General features: G+C 43.0%; 1 protein-coding gene across 4 annotated transcripts in view; it reads right to left on the bottom strand.

Moving 5' to 3' along the window:
- Positions 1–23914, bottom strand: part of LOC139409417 (myosin light chain kinase family, member 4b) — a 75536-nt gene that overhangs the window by 4832 nt on the left and 46790 nt on the right. For all 4 annotated transcript variants that reach the window (XM_071154552.1, XM_071154553.1, XM_071154555.1 and 1 more), the window contains 11 exons: positions 10795–10891; positions 8197–8509; positions 7820–8043; positions 7255–7360; positions 4368–4461; positions 3688–3797; positions 3393–3534; positions 3017–3087; positions 2653–2781; positions 1075–1227; positions 570–648 (listed from right to left, as the gene is read on the bottom strand). In XM_071154552.1, the coding sequence (XP_071010653.1) occupies positions 570–648; positions 1075–1227; positions 2653–2781; positions 3017–3087; positions 3393–3534; positions 3688–3797; positions 4368–4461; positions 7255–7360; positions 7820–8043; positions 8197–8509; positions 10795–10891 (1518 nt within the window). The remainder of the gene's footprint in view (positions 1–569; positions 649–1074; positions 1228–2652; positions 2782–3016; positions 3088–3392; positions 3535–3687; positions 3798–4367; positions 4462–7254; positions 7361–7819; positions 8044–8196; positions 8510–10794; positions 10892–23914) is intronic.

Raw genomic sequence — 23914 nt, 5'->3', positions numbered from 1 at the left:
TCAAAACTTGAGACATATGTGGCATTGTGTGTGTGACAAATCTGCACATTTTAGTGGCCTTTTATTGTCTCCAAGGTGCACCTGTGTAATGCTGTTTAATCAACTTGTTGATATGCAATACCTGTCAGGTGGATGGATTAACTTGGGAAAGGGGAAATGTTCAATAAAAGGGATGTAGACAAATTTGCGCATTTTGTTTTTAGCAAAATACGTTTTTGTTCGTATGGAAAATGTATGGGATTTTTTATTTCAGCTCATAAAAAATGGGACCAACACTTTACATGTTGGATTTATATTTTTGTTCAGTGTAGATGTACGGTATACAGTAGCTGAAGATGAATGGAATGTCTAGAAAGTGTGTGATATGGTGGGCTGGGTGGTTTTCACAGCTTACCTGTTTTGATCTACGGGGAGGGTAAGGGAGTGTTGAGTGGCACTTATGTTTCTGTAAGAAATAGGTGTGTGTGTGTGTGTGTGTGTGTGTGTGTGTGTGTGTGTGTGTGTGTGTGTGTGTGTGTGTGTGTGTGTGTGTGTGTGTGTGTGTGTGTGTGTGTGTTTGTTTGTTCTACCTTCTGATGCAGGCGATAGTGAAGATTGTGATCCGACAGCCAGGAATGTTTTAGTGACTGTGAGGCACTCATCCTCCAACTAGAGAACACACGCAAACACACACATACATGATTAAAACACACACTCTCACAGGCATACAGACACACACACATACATGATTAAAACACACACTCTCACAGGCATACATACACACACACACACACACACACACACATACACACACACACACACATACACATATGATTAAAACACACACTCTCACAGGCATAAACACACACACACATACATGATTAAAACACACTCTCACAGGCATACACAGGTCCACAACTGAATAATAGTACAACTTTAGAGAACGACAACATAGTTGTCAACACACACACACACATACACACACACACACACACACACACACACACACACACACACACACACACACACACACACACACACACACACATACACACACACACACACACACACACACACACACATGGTACCCCTCACCTCTTGCTCTTGACCAGCAGGTGTGTGATGAAGTCTTTGGCCTCCTCAGAGATGTCTGTAAACGCCTCCTCCTCAAAGTTCCACTGACAGGCCAGGATGTTGTTCAGAGTCTCATTGTCATCGTCCCCCAGGAACGGAGACAGACCTGTCAGCCTGGAGAAAAGGATGTATTGTATAGTGTGTTCATGGGTTGTGTATGTACAGACGGACTACTTCCTGCTGACTTCTTGTGAGGTCCCCCTCGCAAAAGAGGTTTCTAACCTTAAGGCCATTTTCCGGGTTAAATAAAAACAGGTACAATATGTGAGCATAAGAAGGTGGATATCAGGACCCCCAGTAATGTAACGGTTAGTGAATATCAGGACCCCCAGTGATGTAATGGTTGTGGATATCAGGACCCCCAGTAATGTAACGGTTAGTGGATATCAGGACACCCAGTAATGTAATGGTTGTGGATATCAGGACCCCCAGTAATGTAACGGTTAGTGAATATCAGGACCCCCAGTAATGTAATGGTTAGTGAATATCAGGACCCCCAGTGATGTAATGGTTGTGGATATCAGGACCCCCAGTAATGTAACGGTTAGTGGATATCAGGACCCCCAGTAATGTAACGGTTAGTGGATATCAGGACACCCAGTAATGTAATGGTTGTGGATATCAGGACCCCCAGTAATGTAATGGTTGTGAATATCAGGACCCACAGTAATGTAATGGTTGTGGATATCAGGACCCCCAGTAATGTAATGGTTAGTGAATATCAGGACCCACAGTAATGTAATGGTTGTAGATATCAGGACCCCCAGTGATGTAACGGCTAGTGAATATCAGGACCCACAGTAATGTAATGGTTAGTGAATATCAGGACCCACAGTAATGTAATGGTTAGTGAATATCAGGACCCCCAGTGATGTAACGGCTAGTGAATATCAGGACCCACAGTAATGTAATGGTTGTGGATATCAGGACCCACAGTAATGTAACGGTTAGTGGATATCAGGACCCACAGTAATGTAACGGTTAGTGGATATCAGGACCCCGAGTGATGTAACGGCTAGTGAATATCAGGACCCCCAGTAATGTAATGGTTAGTGAATATCAGGACCCCCAGTAATGTAATGGTTGTGGATATCAGGACCCACAGTAATGTAACGGTTAGTGGATATCAGGACCCCCAGTAATGTAACGGTTAGTGGATATCAGGACCCCCAGAGATGTAACGGTTTGTGAATATCAGGACCCCCAGTAATGTAATGGTTGTGGATATCAGGACCCCCAGTAATGTAATGGTTGTGGATATCAGGACCCCCAGTAATGTAATGGTTGTGGATATCAGGACCCCCAGTAATGTAACGGTTAGTGGATATCAGGACCCCCAGAGATGTAACGGTTTGTGAATATCAGGACCCCCAGTAATGTAATGGTTGTGGATATCAGGACCCCCAGTAATGTAACGGTTAGTGGATATCAGGACCCCCAGAGATGTAATGGTTAGTGAATATCAGGACCCCCAGTAATGTAATGGTTGTAGATATCAGGACCCCCAGTAATGTAATGGTTGTGGATGTCAGGACTCACAGCATGTAAGTGATGACCCCCAGACTCCACATGTCCGTAGGGAATGAGACAAACTCATAGTTGATGACTTCCGGAGCCAGGAACTCAGGCGTTCCGAAGTTCACCCTCAGCTTTTCCCTGGGCTTATACCTGATAAAGCGAGAAAAGAAAATGACATTTTAGTCATTTAGCAGACACTCTGATCCACAGCAATTTACAGGAGCAATTAGGGTTAAGTGTCTTGCTCCAGGGCACCTCGAGAGATTTTTCACCTAGTCGGCTTGAAGATTCAAACCAGCGACCTTTCGGTTACTGGGCACGCTCTTAACCGCTAGGCTACTTGCTGCCCTGTATCAAGCCAGGAACCACTGGTAATTGAACTTACCTCCTGGCGAGCCCGAAGTCAATAATTTTGATCTTGTTTGTGGCTCTGCTCACACACAGAATATTCTCGGGCTAGGAAAGGATATTAAAGAACCCAAAACAGTGAGACAAAGGAAATAACAGCATGCAATTATTAGCATCATCCCTAAGCTATTGTGCTACATTGACAGGAAGATGGAGATAGAGCTATAGCTATAGAAAGGTAAAGTGTTGAAAAGTACAATGGGGAAGGTTGCAATAGAAACAGACAAAAAACAATAGGACAGTGAGAGAGTGAGGGAGAGAGAGACAGAGAAGGGGGCAGCGAGCGAGAAAGTAACAGAGCGACAGATTGTTGAGGATTTGAAAGTAGAGAGCTAGGGTGAGTCCTGTCCTACCTTGAGGTCTAGATGCAGGATGTACATCCTGTGCATGTACTGTAGTCCCTCACAGATTTGTCTGATAAACAGCACTGTGTCCAGCTCTGTCAGATTGTAGTTCTCATCTATGATCCGGTCGAACAGCTCCCCGCCATCCACACTACATAGAGAGGTGAGGAGAGACAGTCAGTCATCATAGACTACAGTAGAGAGAGAGGAATACAGTCCCACAATGGGATTTAAAGTGTAGACATATGGTGTAGTGTAGAGAGGAGAAATACACACACACACACACAGGGAGGGAGGGACTTACTATTCCATGACGAGGATGATGTCGTGGCGTGATTCGAAGGCGGCGTAGAGCTGAATAAGGTTAGCGTGGTTCAGCTGGTTCATCACCTGGATCTCATTCTTCACCACATCCTGGGAAACAGGACAACATTAGAATGACAGACAGAGCAACAGACACAGAAACAGACACACACAGACAGTGCCAACGGGGTTGGTTATTGAGACCTACAGTACCACACAGCAACCTGAGCCAGCTATGGCTTTGGCCGTGGCATTGGTGGGAAAACTACTTTGTGAATATCTGACATGATAACGTACTCATCCAGCTATGCACTGCCACAGACACCTGACGACTATCTTATCTCACGTTATACTCAGCTGACCATAGGAAGCATAAGATGACTCTGACACACTGCCACATGTGCAGTGGATATGAGGGTGATAAAGCTACTTTAAAATTGTATCCTATTACTTATGTGCTATGATAAAATATCCATCCATCTTAATGATGGTGGGGACATCGGACACATACTGTACATCTGATATTAATGGCTTGTTCCAAACGACACCCTATTCACTATGTAGTTTACTACTTTTGACCAGGGCCCTGTTGCACTTAATAGGGAATAGGGTGGCATCTGGGAAGCAGCTATAATCAAGCTTCTGTTTCAGGTCTCACATTTCAATCACTATGATCCTTACCTTTTCTTTCTGGCTCCTGGCCTTGATCATCTTGGCAGCCAGAGTCAGTCCAGAAGAGTTCTCCACACATTTGTGGACTTGTCCAAAACGTCCCCTATGATCCCACCATCCAATACAGAGAAACAAGTTCAGAAACAGTGTAGTCTCTTGTGACAGCCTTAACATTAAAGTTGAGGAGCTGCTTTGGTTCTGGCGGCCGAGATGAATAACAGTGATGCTTTATAACAGCCTGTCCTTTTTGCCTCAACGTACAATAAAGCTAAGTTAACAATAACATTATAGTAATGTTTACTCTTCTATATCATTCTTTAATTGGTTTGTCATTGTAGGGATGGTATGCACACTCACAGATCTCGCTCTCTCTCTCACTTTTTCAAAACTCTTCACACAGTGAGCACAACAGCAGTCTACATGGGCTAAACTGTGGATCATTTTTCATTGCTTTGGCACAAAATGCGTTCAATGACTACATCTTTCAAATTTCATGAATTATTTTCTCACTCAGACACAACCACCACCAAAACTCTATGAACCTACAGGCCAATTTGCACATGTTTACATACTCTTTTCAAAACTGTTAAACTTAAGTTCAACACCTAACATAACACAACATTTAATAAGACAGCAGTTTGCTACATTTCTACAATAATACCGTATTGAAATATATTCCAAATCTAAAAAATGAAATACTATCAAAACAATTCGACCAACCACAGCTGATTCCCATTGTAGCTGAACACCTACTAAGGTGTTAGTCTTTCAATGCCATTACCATCTATACAAAAGGGGACATCTTTGGAATAATGCTGTACTGTAATGTAAACATGGACCCAGCCAGAGATAGAGAAGTGGCTGACAGAGGAAGAAGAGTGGCTGGGAGAGGGAGAGGGAGAGGAGTATGTATGCGTGGTGGAAGAAGACTGAGAGGAAGATCAAGAGCTGTAGTCTCAGATGAGATTAGGGCCACTATAATTGAACATGTAATAAATCATGGTCTATCAATGAGAGAGGCTGGTCTGAGAGTGCAGCCAAATCGGCAATGCTCAACAGTGGCATCAATTATGAGAAATTTCCAGCAAAACAACAGGTAAAATGTGCATTCTGCAAGGGCATCTGACTGAACTGCACATTAAAGAAGTAAAATGATCAAAGCTTCCAAACCCACTTGTCTGTAATTGTTATGGTATTTCTGCTTAGGACCCAACGGTTACCTCCCACAGGCGGGACAGGTGGGATTTTCACTGCTGTGCAGGAAACTACAATTGTTGTATGGTCATCAGAAACAATGGCATAAAACTCACAGAGATTCGGGACAGAGTGTTGGCAGACAACATTACATTTGGAAATATTCACAATGTAAGCATAACAACTATTTCTAGAGTCCTGAAACAACTTCAAGTCAGGATGAAGCAGTTGTACACTGTACCCCTTCGAGAGGAACTTTGAACGACTCAAGCAACTCAGGAACCAATACGTCCAGGTAAGATGACTATAAAATACAGAACTGGTTCTGAACAAAACCAAACAGGGTAGAGGCACACAATGGCATGTTTTAAGGTATAATGTAAACTACCGTAATAGCCTAACTCTTATGTTGTCGTGTGGATTTATTTTAGAGAGTCATGGAGATTGAAGCCAGGCAAACAACCCACATATTCATCTTTGTGGATGAGGCTGGATTCAACTTGGCCGAAACATGGTGGCGAGGAAGGAATGTGATTGGGAAAAGAGCCACAGTGGATGTCCCGGGCCAGAGGGGTGACAACATCACAATGTGTGCAGCAATATCCTCTGATGAATTGCTGTTATACAACACTGAGCATCTCATTTTATTCCTGGATGACCTCTATGGAAGGGTTGTGCCGGGTGAGGAAAGGGTTGCAGCGAGGCGAAATCGGCCAACGTTTGTAATTGTATGGGACAATGTGGCATTTCACCACTCCCGTGTAGTCACAGAGCGGTATGCAGCCCATCCCAGGATGGTGTCACTTTTCCTCCCACCTTACTCTCTATTCCTCAACCCATAGAGGAATTATTTTCCACATGGAGGTGGAAGGTTTATGACCACCATCCACATGATCAAATATCCCTCCTGGACGCAATGAATGCTGGATGCCTGGACATATCTGCAGAAGATTGCCAGGGATGCCAAAAGATTCTTTCCTAGGTGTATTGCCCAAGATGACATAAGATGTTATGTGGATGAGAACCTGTAGCCAAATGCAGAAGACAGGGTTAACTAGCATTGCTACTGTATCTGTATTGGTAGATGGTGTATATACAAATTATTGTATTTTGGAATCACTCAATGCCATAAAATGACATAAAGCATATTGAAGCATATTGCATCATTACAGCTAGGGGTGATGTGTATGTGTGTGTGTGTGTGTCCTCCAGATTGCAGGCCTAACAAAAACTAGGGCATAGAATTTGCCTACTGTAGGTACTGCTCTGTTTCAGCTGTTTTGTGCAGCATAGCTGCCTAGCTGTTTGGAGAAGGAGGTGCTTTCTGTACCCTTGAGTGCCATGCATACAGGGACCTTTGAAATGTTTGGATACTTTTCTTGTAAATGTGATTGGTGTGTTCAAGTAAATTATTTCAAATGTGTGTGTGTGTGTGTGTGTGTGCATGTGAGTTTCACATACTGTGGAGTAAAAATAAACTGCCTGACTGTGGTGTTATGAGAGCTGAGGGTGGGGGTTTTAGTGCAGTGAATCTTTGAGGGTCTAATTGAACTGTGAGTGTATTCTGAATCCCCTACCTGGGCTTGCCATTCCCTGTTGCCATCCCTCTCTCTCTCTCTCTCTCTCTCTCTCTCTCTCTCTCTCTCTCTCTCTCTCTCTCTCTCTCTCTCTCTCTCTCTCTCTCTCTCTCCTCCTGACTCACCCTCCTAGGACCTCGTCTCTGTTAATGGCGTAGAAGGTAGCGATCTGGTGAGGTTTTGGAGTCACAATGCGGTGGTCAAAGGGGGCTGCTGGCGGAGGGGTAAAGTCTGAGATGATGGAGAGAGAGGGAGGAGGGAGTTGGGGAAAAGGAGAGGGAGGGAGAGATAAGGGAAATAGAGTGAGGTGACAGAGTGGATAGGGAGCATACAGGAGATAAGTGTCTGTTCTGTCTTAGTAACCAAACAGCTCATACGGTCTCATGCCAGCATTTCATTATCCAATTTGCCAGCTGTGACATGTTTGTAACTTTTAAACATGCAAGGTGTGGTTAAGTCTGTGTGGTGAGTGACTGACTAGGAAGACAGAGTAGTCGTTAGGGTTTCTGACAGTTTTTCAGCCTGCTTGCCAACCCAGGATAATATCAAGAGACTTCATTTACAGAAGTTACGTCAATACTATATTTTATTTTAGGAATGTTGCCACAATTGCAACAGAAGTCCAAATTAGCTTCCTGTTTTGTTTTCAAACTTTTGTCAGTTTCCATTTCTGTGTTTGGTGAACCTCACCAATGATGTACTCTTCTGGCTGTCCATCATCCACCTCTTCTTCCTCCTTCATCTTCTCTGCCTTTGATTGGGCAGCCTGAGGCTCTACCCCCTCAGGTACTCCTCCCTCTTCATCGTCCTCTTTCCTCTCCTCCACTCTGCTCTTTTTCAGGTCATCTTTCAGTAGGTCCTCCTCTGTGACACAGTTTTTACTGCTGGCGGCCACTTCACCTAACTCTTCAGAGCTAAATAACAAACCAACATCCAACAAATATCAAATCAACTATTAATTATGTTAAGTAATTAGCAAGTAGTTATTTTGGTAAGTGTACAGTATACAGAAGTTGCAATTTACAGTCATAGTAATGTCAAAAGATGGGTTGAATTCCAAAAGGTACCTTTCTAGAGGTTCTGGTGACAATGATGACTCTTCTTCCCCTCCTTCCCTTCTCTTCTCCACCTCTTCCTCTCCAACTTGTTCCTCCCCTTCCTCAGATTCACCAAATATATCCCCCTCCTCTTCCTGCCTAGCCCTCTGCTCTTCCTCTCGTTCAGGGGTTCTCCTCTTCTCCTCCTCCTCCCCCTCTAGATCCTCCAGGTCCTCTGGTTGGACGACGGGGGCGCGGAGCATGTCCAGAACAACCCCGTTACCATGGGAAAGTTCAGCATTCTGCCTGTTGAGCTTCTCCACCTGGTCTAGAAGAAGGGTCTCTACAGAGTCTGTGGAGGGACAAACAGAGCAAATAAAATCATGATTTGGTGTAGATTCACCCAATCAACAACTTTATTTGCCTTGAGTATTCATCTTTATCTTCAAAGAGCAACCCTCATTAGACATCTATTACCAAAGAGCACTCCTCATTATACATCTATTACCAAAGAGCACCACTCATTACACATCTATTACCAAAGAGCACCCATCATTTGACATCTATTACCAAAGAGCACTCCTCATTAGACATATATTACCAAAGAGCACTCCTCATTAGACATCTATTACCAAAGAGCACCCCTCATTAGACATCTATTACCAAAGAGCACCCATCATTTGACATCTATTACCAAAGAGCACCCCTCATTAGACATCTATTACCAAAGAGCACCCCTCATTAGACATCTATTACCAAAGAGCACCCCTCATTAGACATCTATTACCAAAGAGCACCCCTCATTAGACATCTATTACCAAAGAGCAACCCTCATTAGACATCTATTACCAAAGAGCACTCCTCATTACACATCTATTACCAAAGCACCCCTCATTAGACATCTAATACCAAAGAGCACCACTCATTACACATCTATTACCAAAGAGCACTCCTCATTAGACAACTATTACCAAAGAGCACCACTCATTAGACATCTATTACCAAAGCACCCCTCATTATACATCTATTACCAAAGAGCACCACTCATTACACATCTATTACCAAAGAGCACCCCTCATTAGACATCTATTACCAAAGAGCACCCCTCATTAGACATCTATTACCAAAGAGCACTCCTCATTACACATCTATTACCAAAGAGCACCGCTCATTACACATCTATTACCAAAGCACCCCTCATTAGACATCTAATACCAAAGAGCACCACTCATTACACATCTATTACCAAAGAGCACTCCTCATTAGACAACTATTACCAAAGAGCACCACTCATTAGACATCTATTACCAAAGCACCCCTCATTATACATCTATTACCAAAGAGCACCACTCATTACACATCTATTACCAAAGAGCACTCCTCATTAGACATCTATCACCAAAGAGCACCCATCATTTGACATCTATTACCAAAGAGCACCCCTCATTTGAAATCTATTACCAAAGAGCACCCCTCATTAGACATCTATTACCAAAGAGCATCCCTCATTAGACATCTATTACCAAAGAGCATCCATCATTAGACATCTATTACCAAAGAGCATCCCTCATTAGACATCTATTACCAAAGAGCATCCCTCATTAGACATCTATTACCAAAGAGCACCCTCATTACACATCTATTACCAAAGAGCACCACTCATTACACATCTATTACCAAAGAGCACCCCTCATTACACATATATTACCAAAGCACCCCTCATTAGACATCTATAACCAAAGAGCACCACTCATTACACATCTGTTACCAAAGAGCACTCCTCATTAGACATCTATTACCAAAGGGCACCCCTCATTAGACATCTATTACCAAAGGGCACCCCTCATTAGACATCTATTACCAAAGAGCACCCCTCATTAGACATCTATTACCAAAGTACCTGTCATTATACATCTATTACCAAAGAGCACCCCTCATTAGACATCTATTACCAAAGAGCACCGCTCATTATACATCTATTACCAAAGAGCACCCCTCATTAGACATCTATTACCAAAGAGCACCCCTCATTAGACATCTATTACCAAAGAGCACCACTCATTACACATCTATTACCAAAGAGCACCCCTCAATAGACATCTATTACCAAAGAGCACCACTCATTACACATCTATTACCAAAGAGCACTCCTCATTAGACATCTATTACCAAAGAGCACCACTCATTAGACATCTATTACCAAAGAGCACTCCTCATTACACATCTATTACCAAAGCACCCCTCATTAGTCATCTATTACCAAAGAGCACCCCTCATTACACATCTATTACCAAAGAGCACCCCTCATTAGACATCTATTACCAAAGATCACCACTCATTACACATCTATTACCAAAGAGCACCCCTCATTAGACATCTATTACCAAAGAGCACCCCTCATTACACATCTATTACCAAAGAACACCCCTCATTACACATCTATTACCAAAGAGCACCCCTCATTAGACATATATTACCAAAGAGCACCCCTCATTACACATCTATTACCAAAGAGCACCACTCATTAGACATCTATTACCAAAGAACACCCCTCATTACACATCTATTACCAAAGAGCACCCCTCATTAGACATATATTACCAAAGAAGCACTGCTGCTCTATTTTACCCGATGCATGTGGAGGCTTCTTCTTCTTCTGGGCTTTCAGGCCTTTCAGGCTGAGTTTGACCTTGTCCTTTCCATCCCTCATCCCATTGTCCTTCAGCTGACAGGGAGAGAGTAGGAGACATACACTTTAAATGCTCATTGAAAACTGGGCAACAACACTCTGGTCTTACATTTGAATGATATGACAGTGAATGTAAAGAGAAGGGAGCGATGGAAAGAGAAGAGACAGGGGAAATACAGAAGATCTTCATTTGGGCCCGTTTGCTACAGCAGGAAAATAATCCTGTAGCAACAGGAAATGTTCATTATTATGTGGATTTTAATTAATGGAATTTCTGTACTGTCGTGGAAAAAAGTTTTGAGAATGACACAAATGTTAATTTTCACAAAGTCTGCTGCCTCAGTTTGTATGATGGCAGTTTGCATATACTCCAGAATGTTATGAAGAGTGATCAAATGAATTGCAATTAATTGCAAAGTCCCTCTGCCATGCAAATGAACTGAATCCTCAAAAACCATTCCCACTGCATTTCAGCCCTGCCACAAAAGGACCAGCTGACATCATGTCAGTGATTCTCTCGTTAACACAGGTACGAGTGTTGACGAGGACAAGATCACTCTGTCATGCTGATTGAGTTCGAATAACAGACTGGAAGCTTCAAAAGGAGGGTGGTGCTTGGAATCATTGTTCTTCCTCTGTCAACCATGGTTCCCTGCAAGGAAACATGTGCCGTCATCATTGCTTTGCACAAAAAGGGCTTCACAGGCAATGGTATTGCTGCCAGTAAGAATGCACTTAAATCAACCATTTATCGGGTCATCAGGAACTTCAAGGAGAGGCGGTTCAATTGTTGTGAAGAAGGCTTCAGGGCGCCCACGAAAGTCCAGCAAGCACCAGGAACGTCTTCTAAAGTGTATTCAGCTGCGGGATCGGGGCACCACCAGTACAGATCTAGCTCAGGAATGGCAGCAGGCAGGTGTGAGTGCATCTGCACGCACAGTGAGGATGGCCTGCTGTCAAGAAGGGCAGCAAAGAAGCAACTTCTCTCCAGGAAAAACATCAGTCCTGTGTCATGCCAACAGTAAAGCAACCTGAGACCATCCATGTGTGGGGTTGCTTCTCAGCCAAGGGAGTGGGCTCACTCACAATTTTGCCCCAAAACACAGCCATGAATAAAGAATGGTACCAACACATCCTCCGACAACAACTTCTCCCAACCATCCAGGAACAGTTTGGTGACGAACAATGCCTTTTCCAGCATGATGGAGCACCTTGCCATAAGGCAAAAGTGATAACTAAGTGGCTCGGGGAACAAAACCGATATTTTTGATCCATGGCCAGGAAACTCCCCAGACCGTAATCCTATTGAGAACTTGTGGTCAATCCTCAAGAGGCGGGTGGACAAACAAAAACCCACAAATTCTGACAAACTCCAAGCATTAATTATGCAAGAATGGGCTGCCATCAGTCAGGATGTGGCCCAGAAGTTAATTGACAGCATGTCAGGGCGGATTGCAGAGGTCTTTAAAAAGAAGGGTCAACACTGCAAATATTGACTCTTTGCATCAACTTCATGTAATTGTCAATAAAAGCCTTTGACACTTATGAAATGCTTGTAATTATACTTCAGTATTCCATAGTAACATTTGACAAAAATATCTAAAGACACTGAAGCAGCAAACTTTTTGGAAATTAATATTTGTGTAATTCTCAAAACTTGATGCCACAACTGTATTGGTCGAAACATTTTTCATAATGTTTCGTAAAAATCAAGTCTGAAATTACAAAATGGAAATGACAAACCTCAGAATCCCTTTTAAACCTCAAATACACTACAAGTTTAAATGTCCTGCATTGCAGGAAAGTTCTCCTGCAACAGGGTGATCAAATTAAGATCCTACATCTGTAGATCACGTTTGTTTGCACCTTCTATTACCAACAATTTGCACGTATGGCCAGGATGCTTTAAGGATCTGTGAAAGCTATTGGTTCATATTCCATGCATGTATTATATAACAGATCTAGTACACAGCAACACATTTCTGATAGCAACAGTGGAATTGTATGTTTCACTACACATTAACAGATGCATGTGTTTGTTGTCATGATGGTTGCCATGATGACTGAAACATGGTTGTCATGTCATGATGGACAGATCGTCTCCTAGACAATAATACAGAGAAGGGCTTAAATGTCATCTCATATTGTATGATGTTATCTCCAACTACTGTGTGTGTGTGTGTGTGTGTGTGTGTGTGTGTGTGTGTGTGTGTGTGTGTGTGTGTGTGTGTGTGTGTGTGTGTGTGTGGGATCATACACACACATAGCATGTAATCTATACCGCCCCTCTCTCCACCAGAGTCCCTAAACATTAGAGGCCCAGAAGGTGATACTATGTATACGTCCCAAATAGCACCCTATTCCTGATATAGCGCACTAAGTTTAACCAGGGCCCATATATACTATATATCGCAAATATATATATATATATATATATAGGGAATAGAGTGCCATTTGGGACCTAACCAAGATAATAATGCTGACATTATAGATGTTTGCTTTACCCATCTACACCCGGACCCAGATACCCCCTGGACCCAGAGACCCCCTTGACCCAGAGACCCCCTGGACCCAGAGACCCCCTGGACCCAGATACCCCCTGGACCCAGATACCCCCTGGACCCAGAGACCCCCGGGACCCAGAGACCCCCAGGACCCAGAGACCCCCCAGGACCCAGAGACCCCCGGGACCCAGAGACCCCCGGGACCCAGAGACTCCCGGGACCCAGAGACCCCCCAGGACCCAGAGACCCCCAGGACCCAGAGTCCCCCAGGACCCAGAGGAGGCAGACAAGGAGGAGGAAGAGGCTGAGGACGGTGTGTGGGGTTGTTTGTCAGGTCCAGTTGGTGTTAGCTTCGTCCCGGCTGGTTTCTGACCGTGACAAGGGTTGGGGTCGTACACCTTGGCCAGAGAGTTGACCAGACTGCAGAGCGGTCAACCACAGTCACTGGCCGCTTAAAAGTAACGCAATCTTCCGCGCAATGTCCCCTCTGTGGTAATACTCCACCCAAAAGTCTGACCGATTGACCCTTCGACCGCTGTATCCTCTTCACAGTGGGTTAAAGACCAACTAAAGTCAGATCAGTCCAATCACAGGCTTGTTACAAAGACCAACGAAAAGGAAAATGATTTCACAAAGAAACAGTGAAGAGACTGTGAAGAGAGACAGAGAACAGAGAGAGGACAGGACATACAGGCTGTTTGCCAGTAAATCATCTCCTCTTCCTAGCTAGAGAGACAGTGGGAGTTTTAAGAACAGCGTGGGGCACAGGAGTGTCCTCCATGTAGAGGGGGTGTTAAGGGGTGAGGAGGGGCTGTGGAGGGGGTGAGGAAAGGGTGTGGGGGTGTGTGGAGGGGGATGCAAGGAATTGCTGTGTGACATCCGAGACACTTCAAAAGCTTCCAGTCAGGTGTCACAATCCTGAGATTGCGAGCAGTAACAAGCCACGGCTAAAAACAAATCAGCTGCTGCAGTAAAGAGTGAGAAAAGTGAGGGACAGTTCAGACCATTATTAACCCTGTTGTATTGTCTTGGCTGTTATGTGTGTGTTGTTCTCCCATTGTTCTGGTTTGTGTATGTATGTGTGTGTGCGTGTGCATATATATACATGTGTGCGTACATGCGTGCATTCGTGTGTGCACATACGTGTGTGTTCATGAGTTTGCCTGCGTGCAGTAACAGGTGGGAGTGGGCACAAGGCCACAAAGACTCTTTTAACCCTTCTGAACCTCTGTTAAACTCAGGGGTATTTCTGAACCTCTCCAAATGCCAAATGGCCTTTATATCTACCCTGTTTTTACCCAGCAGTGGGTGTGTTGGGGCAGAACACTGAGCAGTACTGGCTCATCTGAGACTCAGTCTTCATTTCCAGGGTCAAATCTTTCCTGGAGTGCCTTCCCTCCTTCCTACCACTGATCTCAGTCCAAGTCTCAAGGCCAATTAACATTCAGACATTCAAAGTTGACAGTGAGCAACTATTATTTTATTAGATTAGTAGTAGAACTGCTGAGTGAATGCTACCATTAATAACAAACAAGAGAGGTTGTGTAGATTTCCAACTTCTTTACTCAAACATGAATACCACAGAAAACATTTGGGTCTAGCGCAAACTGTATGGAGAACATGTCCAGAAAGAATAGCTTCAGTGAGTTCTGAGTACCACAGGAAAGAGAGGACAGGTGGAGAGAATTCAGGACGAGGATCCTTCCCTCTTTCAACAGACAGAAGCCCCCGGACAGAGGCTGGTTCCCAATTTAAGAACAGTGTTCACTTTGAGGTGCAGGAACAGCATTGACACTGCGAGGTGCAGGAACAGTATTGACACTGCGAGGTGTAGGAACAGTATTCACACTGTGGGGTGCAGGAACAGTATTCACAGTGAGGTGCAGGAATAGTATTCACAGTGAGGTGCAGGAATAGTATTCACAGTGTGAGGTGGAGGAACAGTATTCACAGTAAGGTGCAGGAACAGTATTCACACTGTGGGGTGCAAGAACAGTATTCACAGTGAGGTGCAGGAACAGTATTCACAGTGTGAGGTGGAGGAACAGTATTCACAGTAAGGTGCAGGAACAGTATTCACACTGTGGGGTGCAGGAACAGTGTTCACACTGTGAGGTACAGGAACAGTATTCACAGTGAGGTGCAGGAACAGTATTCACAGTGTGAGGTGCCAGAACACGGAAACATAATAAACAGTAGATACTGACAACACCAAACAACTAAGAAAACTGTGAGAAGAGGGAGTGATGATTTTTTTCTACAACTGTACCTCTAAATCACAATGAAGATAATGCTTATTACGTGTTCATTACACAAGATAATGCTTATTACGTGTTCACTACACAAGATAATGTTTATTACGTGTTCATGACACATGATAATGTTTATTACGTGTTCATTACACATGATAATGTTTATTACGTGTTCATTACACATGATAATGTTTATTACGTGTTCATGACACATGATAATGTTTATTACGTGTTCATTTTGCATGATAATGTTTATTACGTGTTCATCACACATGATAATGTTTATTACGTGTTCATTACACAAGATAATGTTTATTACGTGTTCATTACACATGATAATGTTTATTACGTGTTCATGACACATGATAATGTTTATTACGTGTTCATTTTGCATGATAATGTTTATTACGTGTTCATTTTGCATGATAATGTTTATTACGTGTTCATTTTGCATGATAACGTTTATTACTTAAGAAAAGACCAAGATGAAAACATAAATATGGCTTTGACGTGGTAACAGACAGACAACACATAAATAGATTTGGAATGTTTACCATTGTTTACCATACTGTCACATTCTAAGACATAACACCCTGACCTAAAAACCCCATCCACATCCTACCATAGAGGTGTTTAAAGCAGGACAGTGTAACAACACTAAACTTTTAACATAGGGTGTTTTGGAATAGGGGTGTGTGGAAAATCTCGTAATACAGGTATTCCCAAACTGGGGTACTGGGGGTACACGCAATGCCGTCGGGGGTACGCCAAATAAAAATGTGATTCAAAAAAATCCTTCACATTTTCAAACAGTCCATTTATATTTGCCAACGGGGCTATACATTTGGGTGAGTTTTTCTCTCGCCTGAGTAGCCTCGTTTCACTGACAAAAATACAATTAGACCATCTAGTGTGTCAGCGAAATAACAACACAATGTCAAATACAGGTAGCTTAGTCAAATAATTAACATCCAATCACATTAACCGTTACTCTCGAGGGAATTCCACTAACGGTCCGTATGTAGCCAAACGTAGCTGCTGCTCATTCTGTTTACTCAAAAATTGATAAATGGTTCAAAAAAGTAAGGCTCATAGAGACACATACCAGCTCTACTGGTAGTACTGATACTACCAGCAGTACTACACCTGCACCTGTCGATGACACAAGTTGTTCTGCTTCCAGGAGCACATCCAATGCTAGCATCAGTAATTCTACATTTGTTAATAGCTCAGCTACAGTAGCATGGACACAGACAGTTGTGAATCTGATGCAGCTGGGAAAGCACCAAACAACAGACAGGGATGTTGGACCATCGAAGAGGTGCAAACATGATGAGAACTACATTGATTTGGGGTTCACTTATATTGGAAGTAATGCCTTTCCTCAGCCACAGTGTGTTATATGTGCAAAAGTACTATCTCACAACTCGAAGAAACCTTCACTCTCACGCAGACATTTAGAAACAAAACATGCCAATTTAAAAAATAAGCCACAGGAGTTTTTTTAGCGAGAATTAAGACGACTTTCGAGTAGTAAGACATGCATAAAAGCAACAGATACCGTTAATAAAGAAGGGGCTAGAAACATCTTATTTGGTGAGCTACCAAGTGGCTAGGACAGGCAAGCCCTATACAATCATGGAGGACTTCATTCTTCCTGCTGCCACTGATATGGCTGAGACACGGCTGGGGGAAAAGGCCAAAAAAGCTATACAGACAATGCCTTCAACAAACAACACTGTTTCACGACGCAACACTGTTTCACGAACAGGAGAGGATATTTTTTAAATACTGGACAGCTTTATGACATCGAATGGACTTTGGTGGTCAAGATGTGTTGGTATCTGTACTGATGGCGCAAAAGCCATGACAGGGAGACATAGTGGATTGGTAACATAAGTGCAAGCAGTTGCTCCCGACGCCACTTGGGTACACTGCAGCATCCACCGAGAGGCTGTTGCTGCAAAGGGAATGCCTGACAGCTTGAAAGACGCTGTGGACACTAGTGAAAATGGTGTCGGGAGCAAAAAAAAAAAAACGCCCATGCAACGCTTTTACAACATGGTTATCAAGGGGAAAACTATTTGAATTGAGATACGAGCTTAAAGTTTTCTTTACTGACCATCATTTTCACTTGTCTGACCGCTTGTTTCTCACACGACTGGCCTGTCTGGTGATGTTTTTTTCTCACCTGAATGATCTGAATCTAGGATTGCAGGGACTGTCTGCAACTATATTCAATGTGCAGGACAAAATTGAGGCTATGATTAAGAAGTTGGAGCTCTTCTCTGTCATTAACAAGTACAACACACAGGTCTTTACATCATTGTATGCTTTTTTTGTATGCAAATGAACTCAAGCTTACGTACAATGTCAAATGTGACCTGAATCACCTGAGTGAGTTAGGTGCGCAATTAAGCAGGTATTTTCACAAAACGGATGACACAAACAACTGGATTTGTTATCCCTTTCATGCCCTGCCTCCAGTCCACCTACCGATATCTGAACAATCGGTTCAGATATCCTCATCGGATTTGCAACAAGCGGTTCTGTGAAAATTTAATTTAATCAGAAGCCACTGCCAGATTTCTGGATTGGGCTGCGCTCAGAGTATCCTGTCTTGGCAAATCGCGCTGTTAAGACACTGATGCCCTTTGCAACCACGTACCTATGTGAGAGTGGATTCTCGGCCCTCACTAGCATGAAAACGAAATACAGGCACAGACTGTGTGTAGAAAATGATTTAAGACTGAGACTCTCTCCAATACAACCCAACATTGCAGAGTTATGTGCATCCTTTCAAGCACACCCTTCTCATTAACCTGTGGTGAGTTATTTACAATTTTCAATGAACAAATAAGGTTTTTTATGTAAGATGGTTAAATAAAGAGCAAAATGATTGATTATTATTATTTGTGCCCTGGTCCTATAAGAGCTCTTTGTCACTTCCCACGAGCCGGGTTGTGACAAAAACTCACACTAATTCTTATGTTTAATAAATGTATCGTATAGTGTGTGTGTTGAAAAAAAATCTCTCACGCTATCAGTCAAGCTTTTACTTACTTCACATGAGTGAGGTGGGGGTGAAGTTGTCCTAAATGTGTGAAATATGAATTACAGCATATAGGATGTGGTACATGATACAGAATCAAATTACTGAAGTGACGAGATATAAGAATAACGTTCCTCTAGTTTTGTGTCTTCGCTGCACATGATGGTTATAGTTCAGCTAAAGAGCTAGTCATACTATACATACAGTCAGCTATTAGCCTGGTAATGTCACGGCTTTCGTCAGAAGAAGAAGAGGAGTCATTGGACCAAAATGCAGCGGGGTAAGTGTTCATCTTTATTAGCTTCACTGACTGAACACTGAATACAAAATAACAAAAGAATAGCCGAAACAGTTCTGACAGGTGCAACCAACACTAAACAGAAAATAACCACCCACAACTAACAGTGGGAAAACAGGCTACCTAAGTATGGTTCTCAATCAGAGACAACGAAAGACAGCTGTCCCTGATTGAGAACCATACCAGGCCAAAACATAGAAATACAAAACCTAGACATACAAACATAGAATGCCCACCCACATCACACCCTGACCAAACAAAAAATAGAAACATACAAAGCAATCGACGGTCAGGGCGTGACAGGTAATCCAGGATGATCTCTCTCCACCACGGCAGGGAGGACAGCAGGGAGCCCAACTGCCAGCAGAGGGAGATGTATGAGAAACTAAAGTGATGCCTGTCTATGACATCAATACAGTCTGTGCAACATTGTGATATCGAGCCTTCACATAACTATTTTGTGAAAGCCTATGGCCATTCAATACCATAGTAACACCGGCAGTATAGTTTTATAGTTATAGGCCCTTAACCAGTGCATTCAGAAAGTATTCACACCCCTTGATTTTATCTAAATATTGTTGTGTTACAGACTGGATTTAAAATGGATTAGAATTACTTGCTTGAGCGAAGAAACAAGACCAATGGACATTAGACCAGTGGAAATCTGTCCTTTGGTCTGATGAGTCCAATTTTAGATTTTTGGTTCTAACCGCCGTGTCTTGGTGAGATGCAGAGTAGGTGAATGGATTATCTCTGCATGTGTGGTTCCCACCATAAAGCATGGAGATGGAGGTGTGATGGTGTGGGGGTGCTTTGCTGGTGACACGGTCAGTGATTTATTTAGCATTTAAGGCACACTTAACCAGCATGGCTACCACAGCATTCTGCAGTGATACGCCATCCTGTCTAATTTACGCTTAGTGAGAGACTATCATTAGTTTTTCAGCAGGATAATGATCCAACACACCTCCAGGCTGTGTAAGGGCTATTTGACCAAGAAGGAGAGTGATGGAGTGCTGCATCACATGACCTGGCCTCCACAATCACCCGACCTCAATCCAATTGATATGAGTTGGGATGAGTTGGACCACAGAATGAAGGAAAAGCAGCCAAAAAGTGCTCAGCATACAACATGTGGGAACTCCTTTAAAACTGTTGGAAAAGCATTCCAGGTGAAGCTGGTTGAGAGAATACCAAGAGTGTGCAAAAATGTCATCAAGGCAAAGGGTGGCTACTTCCAAGAATCTCAAATGTAAAATATATTGATTTGTTTAAAAAAAAATTGGGTTACAACATGATTCCATGTGTTATTTCATAGTTTTGATGTCTTCACTATTATTCTACAATATAGAAAATAGTAATATATATATATATTTTTTTTACTTGAATGAGTAGGTGTGTCCAAACTTTTGGCTGGTACTGTATATACTTTTGACATTACAGAGTATTGTATCTAGATCATTGATAAAAATTACAATTCAATCCATTGTAATCCCACTTTGTAACACCACAGCATGTAGACAAAGTCAAGGAGTGTGAATCCTTTCTGAATACAATTAAATTTCCATTTACCACAAGGACAAAAAAAAAACATTGTCTGAAACAAACAGCTCACTGGTGGGCCATTGGACAGTGGACAGTCTCAGAGAGAGAGGTTATGGGAAGTGGGGTGCTGGGTGAGTTGGGGTGTTGTGGGTGTTAGGCCCTCCAATGTTTACAGAACTGGACAGGACAAGTTTTGCTGTAAGGAGTTAGCAGGTGCCTGGTGGACACACAGACAGACAGACAGACATCACATCACATCGACAGACAGACATACAGACAGACAGACAGACAGACAGACAGACAGACACAGCCGTTCAAAGAACCACACATGCCTTAGTACTGTACATACTGTACAGGGTTACTCATCAAGACCCAGAGACAAAACAATGCACAATGCTTATTCTAGATCATCGGTATTCTGCATGCCATCCTGTTACACTATACACCATCAGCTATCCACGCAGTAATAGACTTAGTTCACAACATGGGAAGAGGGAGCATAGCTCAGCCTGAACCCAAGGCTACAGTAATAGACTTAGTTCACAACATGGGAAGAGGAAGCATAGCTCAGCCTGAACCCAAGGCTACAGTAATAGACTTAGTTCACAACATGGGAAGAGGGAGCATAGCTCAGCCTGAACCCAAGGCTACAGTAATAGACTTAGTTCACAACATGGGAAGAGGGAGCATAGCTCAGCCTGAACCCAAGGCTACAGTAATAGCCTCAGTGGGAGAGGAATAGAATTTAGCCCCGCTAGCTGTCAGTGCTAAAATAAAGACCTCTGTTACATTGCATAGAAGGTTCAAGCTATATTCAGATGATAGCTTAGAACAACAAAGTATTCATTATCAAGGTTTCAAGTTTCAAGCTATTGTCACGTTCGTCGTAAGAATTATCGGACCAAGGTGCAGCGTGAGTTAGTTTCCAGATGTTTATTAACCTCTCTGGGATATTTAGGACGGTAGCATCCCACCCCGCCAAATCCAGCGAAAGCACCACAAACGATTATGTTAGGTCACCACCAAGTCACAGAAAAACACAGCCATTTTTCCAGCCAAAGAGAGGAGTCACAAAAAGCAGAAATATAGATAAAATTAATTACTAACCTTTGATGATCAGATGACACTCATAGGACTTCATGTTACACAATACATGTATGTTTTGTTCGATAAAGTGCATATTTATATCCAAAGATCTCCTTTTACATTGCCATGTTATGTTCAGTAGTTCCAAAACATGTAGTGATTTTGCAGAGAGCCACATTAATTCACAGAAATACTCATAATAAACATTGATAAAAGATACAACTGTTATACATGGAACTTTAGATAAACTTCTCCTTACTGCAACCGCTGTGTCAGATTTTTTTTTTAACTTTACGGAAAAAGCACACCATGCAATAATCTGAGTGTGGCACTCAGAGACCAAAACAGCCAAAGAGATATCCGCCATGTTGTGTAGTCAACTTAAGTCAGAAATAGCATTATAAATATTCACTTACCTTTGATGATCTTCATCAGAATGCACTCCCAGGAATCCCAGTTCCACAATAAATGTTAGATTTTTTCGATAAAGTTCATAATTTATGTCCAAATACCTTCCTTTGTTAGGGTGTTTGGTAAACAAATCCAAACGCGCGTGCAAGTCCAGCCGAAAGGTCGGACGAAAAGTCCAAAAAGTTATATTACAGGTCGTAGAAGCATGTCAAACTAAGTATAGAATCAATCTTTAGGATGTTTTTAACATAAATCTTCAATAATGTTCCAACCGGAGAATTCCTTTGTCTGTAGAAAAGCAATAGAATGCAAGCTAACTTTCACATGACCGCGCGTCACGAGCTTGTGGCAATCTGCCAGACACCTGGCTCAATCCCCTCTCATTCGGCCCCACTTCACAGTAGAAGCATCAAACAAGGTTCTAAAGACTGTTGACATCTAGTGGAAGCCTTAGGAAGTGACATGACCAATATCCCACTGTATCTTCAATAGTGAATGAGTTGAAAAACGACCAACCTCAGATTTCCCACTTCCTGGTTGGATTTTTTCTCAGGTTCTGTTATACTCACAGACATCATTCAAACAGTTTTAGAAACTTCAGAGTGTTTTCTATCCAAATATACTAATTATATGCATATTCTAGCTTTTATGGCTGAGTAGCAGGCAGTTTACTCTGGGCACCTTATTCATCCAAGCTACTCAATACTGCCTCCCAGCTGAAACACACAAAACAATAAAGAATGAACGAAACGTGAAGACAATGGAGTGCTAACAGGCAACTACACATAAAGAAGATCCCAAAAACACAGGTGGGAAAAATAACTACTTAAATATGATCCCCAATTAGAGACAACGATTACCAGCTGCCTCTAATTGGGAATCATACAAAACACCAACATAGAAAAAGAAACTAGAACACAACATAGACATAGATATACTAGATCACCCCCTAGTCACGACAATGGCTCTCTATGGTCAGGGCATGACAGTACCCCCTCCCCAAAAGGTGCGGATTCCGGCAGCAAAACCGGAAACCAAATGGGGAGGGTAGAGGGGGTGATTAGTGTCGGTGGCGGCTCTGGTGCGTGACGAAGAACCCGCTCATCCCGCGGATCCAGCCATGGACCCAGGTTGAACATAATGCCTGGACTGGACCTTGGTGTCAAGGAAGGCTCCTGCCATGGAGCGGACTGGACACCAGCCCTGGCCTGGACATCGGTGCAGAGGAAGGCTCCCACCAAGGAGCATGACTGGACGCCGTGCCTGGACTGGCCACCGGCGCAGAGGAAGGCTCCTGCCATGGAGTGGGACTGGACGACGTGTCTAGAAGTTCCGAACCGTCGACCGTCGCTGGAGGTTCCAGACCGTCGCTGGAGGTTCTGGACCGTGGACCGTCGTAGGAGGTTCCGGACTGTGGACCGTCGTAGGAGGTTCCGGACTGTGGACCGTCGCCGGAAGCTCTGGACTGGGAACCGTCGTCGGAAGCTCTGGACTGTGAATACGCACTGGAGGCCTAGTGCGTGGAGCCGGTAAGGTGGTACCGGACTGGGAAGGCGCACTTGAGGCCTAGTGCATGGACAAGATCCCACAAACACAGGTGGGAAAAAAAACTACTTAAATATGATCCCCAATTAGAGGCAGCTGGTAATCGTTGTCCCTAATTGGGGATTATATTTAAGTAGTTATTTTTCCCACCTGTATTTGTGGGATCTTGTTATGTGTAGTTGCTTGTGAGCACCTCATTGTCTTCACGTTTCGGTCATTCTTTATTGTTTTTGTGTGTTTCCGTTAATAAACATGTGGAAACCATATCACACTGCACCTTGGTCCGATAATTCTTACGACGAACGTGACAGCTATATTCAGATGGTACCTTAGCATAGTTTAGCCACTGGCTAAATGGATAGAGTT

The sequence above is a fragment of the Oncorhynchus clarkii genome, chromosome 5, assembly GCF_045791955.1.
Source record: "Oncorhynchus clarkii lewisi isolate Uvic-CL-2024 chromosome 5, UVic_Ocla_1.0, whole genome shotgun sequence".
In the NCBI taxonomy this organism is placed as follows: domain Eukaryota; kingdom Metazoa; phylum Chordata; class Actinopteri; order Salmoniformes; family Salmonidae; genus Oncorhynchus; species Oncorhynchus clarkii.
Note: the sequence above shows the minus strand (reverse complement) of the source record. Positions and strands in the feature narration are given on the sequence as shown.